At 39.5% G+C, this 13,410-nt stretch overlaps 2 protein-coding genes across 2 annotated transcripts in view; one reads left to right on the forward strand and one right to left on the reverse strand.

Moving 5' to 3' along the window:
- The window catches only part of vps29 (VPS29 retromer complex component), a 230,067-nt gene that overhangs the window by 67,505 nt on the left and 149,152 nt on the right, over positions 1-13,410 (reverse strand). The window lies entirely within an intron of this gene.
- Positions 1-13,410, forward strand: part of mideasb (mitotic deacetylase associated SANT domain protein b) — an 81,327-nt gene that overhangs the window by 66,116 nt on the left and 1,801 nt on the right. The window contains 4 exon segments of the mRNA XM_079573407.1: positions 4,215-4,303; positions 6,614-6,754; positions 9,488-9,595; positions 12,321-12,511. Coding sequence (XP_079429533.1) covers positions 4,215-4,303; positions 6,614-6,754; positions 9,488-9,595; positions 12,321-12,511 — 529 coding nt within the window.

Here is a 13,410-nt window from a genome sequence, read left to right on the forward strand (position 1 = left end):
GACTGAAGTTAAAGGAACAGGCCACCGTTTTTCCAGACTGTGATATGTTCTTACCTGAGCTTAGACCAGTTGATACGTACCTGTCTGGTCTTTGTGCCTGTGGAAGAATGTGGTAGCTTCTAACTTCACCCCCGTTTCGTAGTTTTGCGTGACTGAGGGGACACACGAAGACCAGACAGGTACGTATCAACTCGTCTAAGCTCAGGCAAGAACATATCTCAGTATGGAAAAAAGGTGGCCTGTTCCTTTAAGCCAAATCGCTGTGAATGAATGGAGTTTAAACCAGCGTTAATTTCATCGACTAGAATATTTAGTCATACTTTAACTCAAAATAACATTTTTGACAAATAAAATGTGACTAAAACTAAATTAAAAGTTGTTCATGAGACTTAAACTGTGACTAAAATGTCCAGATGTTTTTCGTCGACTAAAATAGAAATGAAATGAAGAGACTAAAATCATCCAAACTTTCAATGACAGTTTGAAAGAGCTTCAGATCATTTCAGTTCTGCCAAGGAAACCGTTCTGAGCTTTGTCCATGTTGGAGACGCTCCATAAAGCTGAGGACCTTGATTAAATACGATTCTAATTAATGTTATAAATGTAATGTTGGTTCTTAAGGGAATATTTAATTCAATATTTATCTCCTAAAAGATCACAAAATACTACCTGAGTCTATTAAAATTACACTACTGAAATGTTTTGATCATGATTTCAGATCTGTAGGTTAATTCCATGCTTATATAACAATTTGTGGAATATATGTAACAAATAAAAGTCTTTTGTGGGTCGCAGCTTGCAGCTAGGGTGATAGTGGGTCTCAAAGTCACACCATTCAAGAATCACTGGTTTAAAACACATTCAGCTGCAGTTTTGGTTGAAAATCTACTCTAGATTTTGCACAAACATGGCATTAAAAAGAATTATACTTCCTTCCTGTTAAGAATGTTTCCTCCTTTCTTTCCTCATGCATAAAACATTGCACACATTCACAAACGTTTTCCCACGTAAGCCCAGCTCAACTCTTGAGAAACGCTACATGTTTCTATTATTGTTTCCCCCCTGAAACTTCTCATCAGATTCCGCAGAACCCTCTGTGTAGTTGTCTATAAATTCTCCTGAATCCAAGCGGCCCTCCCCCCCACCCCTCTGTGGTTCCTCCCGTCTTCCCGGACTTTAAACCAGGGCTGTCCCTTTAACCGCCACAGCTGCAGCGCCGGCGGAGTGTGCAGTGTGGAGAGGGGGGTTGGTCTGAGGAGAGAGCAGGATTGTAACAGTGAAAACAGAGGAGGGGGGGGGCGGCGGCAGCAGCGTGCGGTTAATCCCGGGCAAGAGACAGGGCTTTCTTTGTTTACCCACACGTTTCACTGACTCTAGTGTGAGTCTGGGATTCAGGGCCGAGAGAGAAAGACTGAGAGAGAAGAGAGAGAGAGAAGAGGAGAGGGGGGTTTCTTGAACTTGAACAAGGCCCCACCCAAACGGACAAATGTCAGATACAGCTGAGACGAGCTCCGCGAGTGATTTAATCAGACTCGAATGTCGTCAGTGACCAGCGGCTCTCATTGGTTATTGGATACGTTTGCTTTTTATGTGGACAAAATATCAGCAAAATTGATTGTTAAGGAAGGTGTGTAATAATACTATATCAGGCAGATTGTTGATGCTAAGGAACAAACAAAAAACTGGTGAAAAGGATACTTGCAGAGTGAACCCCCACCGGAACCGAGCACGTTTTCTTCAGTTGTGAAAAAAGAGCGACACAAAGACGATTAAAAAGCGGTGAAAAAACAAAGAAAGAGCCACAAAAAAACGTGCCAGAAAACAAACAAACAAAACAAAAAAATTACAAAAACCAGACAAAAAAGAGACGAAAACATTGCAACAAAGTCACAATCAGTTTTGTAGGTCTTAGCTTTCAAATGAGGCGTTGCTCTGGCCTAAAGGCTGTGAGCTCCAGTCGAGAAGCTTTTACTGTAGATTTGGGTAAAGCTGGACTGGAGAAAATGCGCTCGGTGAAGGCGGGATTCAAACTGGCATAAAATCTAAATTCATGACATTATTTGTGACCTTGCTCAACAATTTTTCCTGTGTACGTTCATTGAAAATACCAAAATGATGGTCTAAAACCAATGGCTGTTTGTAGCAGAGATTCACGACGACGACACTAGGGGCCGCCATTGCTGCAGTACCTCCATATGGTGGCGGCAGAACGAGCTAGTTTTACATTGCATAGCACTGGACTTAAGACATATTCTAAACAACTGTGCCAATTCTTTAACCCTTTCTACAGCTAGATATTCCTCCTGTGATAACGCTGGATTAGGCACAATTTAAAAAAAACAGGCTGACACGTCACACAAGGGCGGAGTCTACAGTGAAGATCCCGCCCTTATGCCCTTTTTAGGAACAGGCTTCGCCAGAGCCTGAACCGAGCACGTTTTCTCCAGTTTGGCTTTAACCGAATGAAAAAAAGCGACAAAAACGAGGATAAAAAATATGAGTATTAAGTGGTGAAAAAGCAAAAAGAAAGAGCGACGAAAACGTGCCAGAAAAGCAACAAAAAGACAATTAAAACGTGACGGAAACGAGATGATAATATGACAAAAAAGCGATGAAGAAAGCAAACAAAAAAAACAACGAAAACCAGACAAAAAAGAGACAAAAACATGACAATAACGAGGCAACGATGCAACAAAAACGCCACGATCAGTTTTGTCGGTCTTAGCTTTCAAATAAGGCATTGCTAAAGGCTGTGAGCTCCAGTCGAGAAGCTTTTACTGTAGATTTGGGTAAAGCTGGACTGGAGAAAATGTGCTCGGTAGAGGTGGGGGGTAGGAGGTTAAATGTTATTAAAAAAGCATTAAACTGGATTCAGACTGGCTTAAAATCTAAATTTATGACATTATTTGTGACGCTGCTGTAACAATCTGTAATAACTTGTACCTGTGGGTTAGATACACAATGGAATAATGTGTATTTGTAGTTTGTAGGTACATAATGTAATAAAGCTCTCACCCTAACCCTGACCTTAAGTCCTAACTCTAAGGGTCTTTTGTCCTATTACATTATGTACCTCTAAAGTACTAATACAAGTTATTCCATTGTGTATCTAACCAGTGTTAATTTTGACAACATATTTTAGTTTAGTTTTAGTCTTAGTCTTTTGACTAAAATGTAATGTAATTTTAGTCGAGATTTAGTCAAAAAAATCTTTTAAATTTTAGTCTAGTTTTAGTCGACTAAAATTGCAAGTAAATTTAGTCGACTTTGCATTGATAATATTCATTATAATCATATTTAATCCTGTTCCTCTGCTTCATGGAGCTGCTCCACATGAACAAAGCTCAGAGCCGATCCTTTGGCAGAGAATTTACATGATCTGAGGCTCTTTCAGATGCTCAATAGAAGTTTAGATGATTTTAGTCTCTCCTTTTCATTTTTATTTAGTCTTATTTTAGTCGACTAAAATATCTGGACATTTTAGTCAAAGTTTTAGTCTCATGAAAAACTTTTAATTTAGTTTTAGTCCAATTTTAGTCGTCAAAAATATCAATTTGACTAAAATTAAGGCTAAATATTTTAGTCGACGAAATTAACACTGCATCTAACCCATAGGTACAAGTTATTACAGATTGTTACAGAGCACATTACATTTTACTAAATTTAGTATAATGTATCAAGGTACTGTAAAATATCTGAAATACGTGCTGATTTTTCTCTGTGTTTGTGGCAACGAAAGACGGCTCTTCAATTACCATATTTGTTATTTTAATATATTCTTTATGTTCAAAATCCCCCAAGAAGGACTAATATGCAAATAGTGTTTTGTTTTTCCTTATTGTTCCCCTGCTAAGTGCTCACGTACCCCTGGTTGGGAAACACTGCCATGAATCAGTTCAGGGGGAAAGGGGTGGTTTAGTCATTTCTTTATCACACAAAAAAGCAATGAAAACCTGAGAAAAAAAAGCTTAGATGAGTTTTGTAGGTCTTAGCTTTCAAATGAGGCGTTACTCTGACTGTAAGCCCCAGTCGAGAAGCTTTCAGATTTGGGTAAAAGTGGAGACAATGTGCTCGGTTAAGGCGGGGATTAAGGGGTTAAACATTTCTAATATTCCAAAAGAGATGAGTTTATGGAGGAGATTTCTCAACTTCCAGGGTCACTTTTTTGTTGTTGTATTTGACCATTTGCTTTTCTCTTTTCTTACTTTGCTCAGGGTCGGACGACTGGAGCGCCGCCGAGAGACGTCAGTTCAACAAAGGCATCACGGCGAACAAGAAGGACTTCTTCATGGTCCAGAAACAGGTACAGAACTGGAGGTTTGAAACTGACCCGTGGCAGTGGATCCTCCCGGGAAACAAAGCAGAGGAGTGTTTCCATTGTGGGAGCATCATTTGATTCCGCCCCAGAGGCTTTTGGCATTTCGTGTTTACAGAGATAATAACGGCATAATGTTTCCTGAAATATGACGCTTTCTGTTTGCAGTTCTGTGTTTCCCTCAGGCCATCGTTTTAGTTAAAGTAGTTTTAGTGACTTAAATTGGACTAAAACTAAATTAAAAGTAGTTTTCCATGTGGGTGAAGCATATTTCAATACAATAATATGAATGTTCAAGCCTCAATACCTGATTTTTTTTTCAATTACAAACAATGAAAGAGGAAGCTGTTACATTGAAATGTTAGTTGTGGTTCAAACTCATCCCTAATTATTTTTAAGACATTTGTAGCTTCACAATTCTTCACAGGGATGAATTTATCAGCACATTTCACAACTTGCACGGTCACTTTTCAGGGTCGCTGTCACAGAAATGCTTAAAGGGACTAGATGCAAGTTAGTCATTTTATACTCACTACTGCCACCTCAGGTCTTATGCGTTACTGCAGCTTCTATATTAAGCTCGTGCATGACGGCACTTTGGACCCGAAGTAACACCTTTTTGAGTGACAGTGCAGGATTTTAGAGGCAGTTGTGGTGAACAGGTCTGAGCTCATTCTACACATTAGACATGGCTGGAACATGTAGGGGGAGGAAAATACTTTAACATTTTTAAACTCAGTATAGTCCCTTTAAGGCTGAGCGATATGGACAAAAAATAAAATCTCGATTTTATCAGTTTGGACAATTACAATTTTTATCGATTTTGTTGGAAATAATAAAGGTCTCCTGATCTTTCATAAGAAGAAGAAAACTGCTCAGAGTTCTGCTCATTAATATTTAGATTCATAATATAGCCATATAGACAATAAGGCCCATTAAAAATGTATTTCTGGTTTAAATATTCTTTGTCTGCTCTCAAAAGTCTTAATAAGCCTTTAGTTTTATCATCCTCGAGCTCAGCTGTGATTGACAACCGTCTCCATGGAGACTCAAGGGGAAAGGGGCGGGGTTAAATGCAGCAGCAGCAGATCAGAGCGGCCCAGCAGCTCAAATGCTTTATAATTTGATTTTTTCCCTCACAAATGTCTGAATTAGAGGTCGACTGATGTGTGTTTTTTCTAAGGCCAATGCAATGTTGGGGGATTTCTATTGGCTGATATTTTTCAGAATCAGAATTGTATTTATTGCCTTTGTTAGGGAACAGGTTCACAAACTAGGAATGTTTCGCGGTGCACTCGTGCAACATAAAACATGTAACACAGATTTAAAAAAGATGCTAAAACTTTAAAATAAATACATAATAAAACATAAAAGCGGCTGGTTTTCCACTGTGCTGCGATAAACCTCTAAGCCAGAGGTGCCCAAACATTTCTCTCTGAGGCCAAAATGAAAAAGTGCCAGTGGGTCGCGGGCCAAAAACAGTGATGTCATGTGAAACACATATAATAAAAGTTACTTTCTTTTATATTCGATTTACATTTGCATTTGATTCTATCTCTGCAGAAAACATGCTATATTAAAACAAATGCTAACTCTGGCAAAAGCTTATTGTAGCAATATAGTGCAAAATGTAAAAACACCACCTGTATCTACAGCACCTACAGTGACTTTACCTCATTCATTTGTTAACTCAAAAAAAAAATGCCACATTAGATCATTTTGAAAGTGTCAGTTCAGCATAAATTATTTTATAAGTCCATTTTTAACATGTACCTTTGTTGACATCAACAACATTTGCAATAAAAGTTGGAAAAATGGGAAAGTTGATGTTACTACGCTCTGTGATAAACACCGAGACACCACAGCAGTGTTTGTGAAAGGAGTGAAACAGCGCCCCCAATTTGACGCTGGTGGCCAGAAAGTGTACTGCATCCAGATATACCATTGAGAATGAATGGGAGAGAGTTAGTATTAACCATAGGCACGCAAAAGTAGGTCACTCTCGGTGGGCCAAATTTGGGCCACACTTTGGGCACCCCTGCTCTAAGCACTGTGATAAACCGACAGGCTGGAGCCGCTGCAGATCCAGGACCACAGATTCATGACCGTCTTGTATCGGACCTGTCCAGTCACCCAATCCGATACTCTCAAAATGCCCGGATCGGCTACTGATACCGATACTGAATATTGGATCGGTACATCCCTACTTTCCAAATCCAGCAGCACATACAGTCATTTTGAGATATAAACAGTGCCATCGATCATTATCACTGACTGTTTTGTAACGCTGTGTCTCAGGTTTGCACAAAGTCGGTGTCCCAGTGTGTGGAGTTTTATTACACGTTCAAGAAACACGTGAAGATCGGCCGAAACGGGACGCTGCTGTACGGGGAGATCGAACCCGAGGCCCGCGGCGCAGACGAGGACGTGGACCCCAAGGTGAGGCCAAAGAAACAATACGAAACACGAGCTCCACAAGTTACACACAAGCTTCATAATGAGTGGGTTCATCAGAGCGCCGATCGATGCCATTTCTGTAAACTGTATAAAGCGGTCGCCTTGGAAACAGAGACGAGCCTCCAGCTGCGTTTTCATCATGATTGTCAATTATCATTACGCCTGTGGAGAAGATGATATTTAAAACCCTTTAAAATAAGAAATATCGAAATTGCTCCTTTATCAAACCGTGAAAGTTGTTGGAAGTTCAGTAAAATCACTCGACACTACTTAAATATTGAACAGTGTTTATTCAGGGTTTCCGCAGGGCATTAAAAAGCATTACGTTTGACAGATTGAGCTCATGAAATCATTTGACGGATCGTTTTAATGTTGAGAAAAGAAATATGCACGGATTTTATTTCTCATTAAAACGTGGTTGTAGGGTATTAAAATGGAAAAATGATTGTATAAATGATTAAAAAGAAGGAATTGGTTTTCAGAGGGTCCCAAAAGTAAAGTATTTGGTAAAGTAGTGAATTATACATTAGTTTAGTCCAGTGGCGTAGTCCAAGGCGTTTTCTTCAACATACTTTTTGAAGTGACGGTTTATAGACTGACTTTTTCACAGCAGATTGGTTTGTAATTTGTTAATTTGCTCATTTATTTCCTTGAGTAAAGTAGACTACACACAGAAGTTACATCAGAATTGAACAGATACCATTTTTTTCCCATTCAATATTATTTTGAATTTTTATTGCACTGTCCATCATAGACAGAACAGCTCATGTCCAAAAGCTCCTCAATGCCTCTGCTTAATTCATTTACCTATTTTTGTTTAACAATAGTATTGAGATGTTACTTATTACTGCAGATAAATGGTCTCTTCTCGTCTTTACTTCAGCTCTGTGTAGATTTTCTCGTGTGTTTATAGTAGCTTTATAATAGCTTATCCAGTAGCTTCAACATTTTCATTGTTTTGCTGCGGCTCATTTTGGCTCAATATAAACATCTCTTTATTTTGGATTTTCTGAGGACTTTTTAGTCGCTGGGTTAGTTTTTTCAGATGAAAAAGCCCTTGGACATAAAACGGAGTAAGAATCGCCAAAACTGTTAGCTACGAGTTAGCGGCTAGTTTAGCAACATTAGCAACATTAGCCTGTATGTTGTAAACACTGCAGACTCCACTAACAACATTTAGCTCTGGTTAAATCCAGCTCAGACTCTGATTTAGGGAGTGTCGTCTGTAATAAAGTCAGCTCTATGTGGAATATTGTATTTACACTAAATTATTCTCCAGTTTGTTGCCGTTTTCTCTCCTTGGCTGAAGCTGCATCCTGTAAGGCAGGGGTAGGCAAGTTTTGTTGGCGCAGGGCCGATTTTCTTTATTGTAAACAGACCGAGGGCCGAAGCCGCTGATTATTCGCCCAAAGTAAAGCACAACACTGGAAAAATCTTAAATGAGATAAATGACTTAAAATTGCTTGAATTAAAGTTCTTCTATGTTGAATTTGAGTTGGTTTGAACTAATCCGAGATACAAATGCTTTAGCGTCAATGGAACAAAAATAAAACCCACTTGAAATCAGACAAATAATTGATTTTCACATGAAATGACACAAAATTATCTGAATTAAGAGAATAACTAGTACTAGAGGTTTTATCTCGTCTTAGACCAGACCAAATCTACTCAAACCTTAGATTTAATCTGTTAATTCAAGTAGATTTATGTCATTTCTCCCCTTAAAACGATTATTCTTTTTCCAGTGCACTTCTTTCAAATGCCAGAGTTGTACATAATATATGGCCTAATTGGGTGTATTGACAGTATTTATTATTACCTTTTTTTCTCCCATTTAACTCTAATAGTGTTAAAAGCACTCTCTGATTTTTGTAATAATGTTTCTCACTGGTATCGGTCTCTGGTATCTGGACCTCGTTAATGAGTACAAGCATGTGGTATCGGCCCGACTCGGTGCATCCCTACTGCAAATGCTCTCAAAGTGCACACGCTTCTCTTGTACTTAGCACTAGTTTAGTCGAGTAATAGATTTTCCAGATTTGCATTTCTCTCATTTGGTTTATGGGGTGTGAGAGTTGCTTTTCATCTTTTTTATAAATATTCTATGCGATTATTACAGTTTTTGGAAATGGCTTTTACCCTCTACAGTCTCTATGCTACAGTCAGTTGTGGTCAAAGTCCTTGCTTTCATTACTTGAGTAAAAGTACTGATACTACTGATCAAATATTGCTGCAGTATAAGTAAACGTTGCTTAACCTGATATCTAAGGGTTAGAGTTATTCCCTCCAATAATACATATCCAAATGTCAAAGCGTTTTGACGGGAGAGCTTATGAGTAGCTTTATTAGTAGTATTTTCTACAGCAAATACACCAGTACTTTCACTCAAGCAACCTTTTCATTGACCTATTACTAACTCTCCCTCTTGTTCAGGGGGTTATGATTAGGATTAGAAACAGCAAATGTCATGCAAGTTGTGTTTCACTCACATAGATCTGACACATATTTTTAGAAACTAGAAGGTCTTGGCTTTCAAATGAGGTATCACAATGGCATATAGGCTGTATTCAAAGTAGAAAGTACAAATCTGTTTAAATAAGTGGTATGAATAGTATCTTCTTTCTCTCTTATCTGTGAAGCCCTGCAGGAGGAATGGAAGGGCATCTGCCACAGAGTAAAACTGACCCTCCTCTCTCTCCGTCTCTCTCTTCTCAGGGTTCCCAGCGGCTCGAGGCTCGCGATGAGGACAGCAGGAAGTGGGAGGGGTCATCGGACAGGAAACAGGAAGCCGCCCACACGTTTCAGCCCACGGTCAACAACAACGTGAGTGGGAGATCCAGCTGGAAGTGCGGTAGAGCAGGGCGAACGACGGGGCCTCGTCTGCAGATATGAGAATAAAAATCATTGCAAGGCTCACAGGGAACATTTCAAACACGTCCCGGAGCAGAAACCTCTGAACACGCTGCTAAACTTATACAAGAATGACCTTAAATGTCATTAAAATGCATTATAATTGATTCAAACATTAAATCTAGACTTCTTAGGAAATAATTACTATACTTAACTACTCAATGCCTGAATAGTTCTTCACATCCTTGACTTATTCTTTGCTAGGTAGGTATTAAGTGTTAGTTATTAAGGTGTAGTTATAAAATGAAAGACAAAATGAAGGTCTCAGTGATGTAGCGGCACCAGGGGCACAGGGTTAAGGGGTCATTGCGCCCTCACTCCTCTCCCAGGGCCGCCGTCAAACTCTCCGACCGAGGCCACTGTGACTGAATAGCACCAGTATTTGCGCCGCTGTTTTATTAATGCAGTTACAAAAGTACTTTAATGAGAACGAGGAGGAACAGGAGGAAAAGATCAGGGGTGACTTCATGCACAGGCATCGAGCATGAAGATAAGATCATACTTTATTGATCTCACAATAGAGAAATTCACTTGTTACACTCAGCCCTCAGAAACACTCAGGGTTTGCAGAATAGACGGGAGATGTGCAAACAGTTACATAGTATATAGAGGTATCTTATGCACAATGGGTAATAACAAAAAACTTGAAGCTTAAATAAATAAAATAAAATTAGAACAGACTATGAAAAAAGTAGGATATCAAAGTCAGCATTGGCAGAGTGAAGTTTACAGTCCTAGTAGAGGTTGTCGATAAAGTGACGCTCATACAGGGAATATTGCACGTAGTTTTGCATAGTGGTTATTGCACATGAGTTACTTTACAGCAGTGGAGATGGAGGATCTGCTCCTTCTAGCACTGAGGGTGTCTCAGTCTTCCACTGAAAGAGCTCCTCAGCTCCTCTACAGTCCCGTGCAGTGGGTGGGAGGTGTTGTCCATGATGGAGGTGAGCCTTGCTGTCCCTCACCTCCTCCACAGAGTCCAGGGGGCCCAGGACAGAGCTGGCCCTCCTGACCAGCTTGTCAGGAACTCTCCATTCATCAGGAAAAACACAATCAGCAGCAAATATAAGTTCAGATGCCCCGACTGAAAGTTAGCGGGCTGTAGTGAGAGAGGGAAGGGAAAAAAAAATGCTACAATTTAATACACATCCACATTACAGCTACAGTTACACAGCTTTAGGTGAAGAATCTAGAGATCTTTTTGTATTTGTGCCATTAAAATGTTGTTTTTGAGCATTAAAATGGCATTTAGATTGAATTTGTTGAAATCCGGCATTGTTTTCTCAATACACACCCTAAAAAAAGTTCCATTTTAGTCATGACTTCTCTTCCTAATTCCTGGAGATCGGTCACTTGTGGCAGCTGAGTGTTTTGCGCCCTCTGGTGGACGTCCACATCCCCTGCCTCGGCCCGGGAGTTGCGTAATCCCGTTATGTGCAGCGTTTGTAAACAGTGACTCGGCAAGAAACTAACAAAGGGACTGCAGCATCAACAAGCCACAAACCCCGGAAAAAACATCACATTTCGAAACCATTTTCCGGTTTACATTGTTTATTTGCACAGATGCAGCTCTCTTAACCTTATTCTTCTGCTTAGATTGCAAAACCTGCTTAATCTGCACATGTGATTCTTGTATCAGTTTAGCAGCTCATGTTTCAGCCTCTCAAATGCACAGTGAGTGAGCCTTGATTTAAAAAACAAAAAGCCAGCAAGTGAATAACCCTAAAACAAAGGCCTTAACTGTCATTAAAAAGTGTTCATTTGGATTTATCTGCCATTTTTACTGCATAGGTTTATTGAAAATGCAAAAAATACAATATGAAGCCATTCAACTGCAGCTTTATCTGACATCTGAAAAGAATATGATATGTTTCGAGACCATGTTTTGATGCTGTTGGTCCAGGGGCAGCATTAACCTCTTAACTCCCACCTGAACATGTTTTCTCCTCTAAAAGCTTCTTCAAAACAGAGGCAAAAAACGAGAAGAAAATGAGGATGAAAACGCAACAAAAAGCGTTAAAAAGTGACCAAAAAAAGCGACAAAATTGACAAAAACTCAACAAAAAGGTGACAAAAGAGCAACAAAAAAGTGACAGAAATCCCAGCAAAAAAAGACAAAAATCCTGCAAAGAAAATAAGAAAAATCCAGCAAAAAAAGACAAAAATCCAGCAAAAAAAGACAAAAATCCAGAAAAAAATAACAAAAATCCAGAAAAATGACAAAAATCCAGAAAAAAAAAGACAAAAATCCCTTAAAAAAAAAAAAGACAAAAATCCAGAAAAAAAAGACAAAAATTCAGAAAAAAAAGACAAAAATCCAGCAAAAAAAGACAAAAATCCAGCAAAAAAAGACAAAAATCCAGCAAAAAAAGACAAAAATCCAGCAAAAAAAGACAAAAATCCAGAAAAAAGACAAAATTCCAGAAAAAAGTGACAAAAATCCAGCAAAAAGAGACAAAAATGCATCAATAAAGTAACAAAGAAGTCAGAAAAAGTGCAATAAAAAAGTGACAAAAACGCATAAGGGAAATAAAAAGTGACGACAATGGCAAAGAGGAGAGAATGCATTTGGTTTTGGCGGGTGGTAAGAGGTTAAAGGAAGTGACTTGACAAACCGACCTTTCCTTTTCCTCTCCAGCCCGGGAGCATCCTGATCATGCAGACCCACGCGGAGCAGCCGTTACAGCGGGTCATCCCCTCGTCCCTGCCCCCTCCTCCGGTCTCCAAGCCTCGGTACGACCCCCAGCCCCGAAAGCCCATCCCCAACTCCGGCCACAAGGGGGCAGCGCCGGCGCCGGAGGGAGAGTTCCCCTGCAAGAAGTGCGGCAGGTCAGTGTCCCACGGAAACCTCACACACAAGTTTTCCTCCTTTATACTAAATAAGGACATTTTTAAAGGATTTCACTGTATTTTCTACATTTTTTACTATATAACATATAACAACAATGAAAACAGACTAGACCAACTACTATCACGGAAACCAAGCCAAGTTTAATTCTATCTTTTGTTGATCGAATTAAGTGAAGTAGCTGCTTTTAGAGAGAGAGCTGCGCCTTTATTTTAATGTGACGGATGGCTTTCAAAATGTTGTGTGGCGGTGCAAGTTTTAGCCTGTATTTACTGTAAGCTTACTCAAACAGAGTGCACGTGTGTCATCATCACTAACCGCTAAACTGAAGGCTGTAAATGCACGAGACCTGTAAAGTTACGTCTTCCAAAAACACATGAAATCTGTGAGTCTTTGTAAAGGTTTCCCCAGCAGACGACCAGGCTGTGGTGAATGACAGATCCAGTGCACCAGGGCATATTGATCCAGGTCATGATCCACCTCAAAAAAGTACAAGCAGATTGTTGTCAGGGCCGGCTCGAGCTATTTTGGCGCCCTAGGCAGGATTGCATTTGCCGAGGGCGCCAAATTAGCGGACAGAGGACGGTCATTCATATTTCTGCACGTTTCTTGACCCAAATAGCATGCCATAGTAGTTCCTTTTGGACACTTATTGGATATGGAAAAGGCTAGTTGTATTTAATTTTATTATGCTTGTTATTGTTCTATTATGCTTAACTCTTCATTTAAAAAAATAAATAAAAGAAAAGCATGTGTATCATGAAAGTTCTATTGGAGGAGAAACCTCTTCTGAAGTAAATTTACGAATTTTCATTGCGATGTTACGCGGCTCCCCGGAGGCGGAAAAGAACCAGAGAGGGCTTGTTTGAAAGATTGAAAT

The sequence above is a fragment of the Gobius niger genome (genome assembly GCF_951799975.1).
Source record: "Gobius niger genome assembly, chromosome: 16".
NCBI classification, from domain to species: Eukaryota; Metazoa; Chordata; class Actinopteri; order Gobiiformes; family Gobiidae; genus Gobius; species Gobius niger.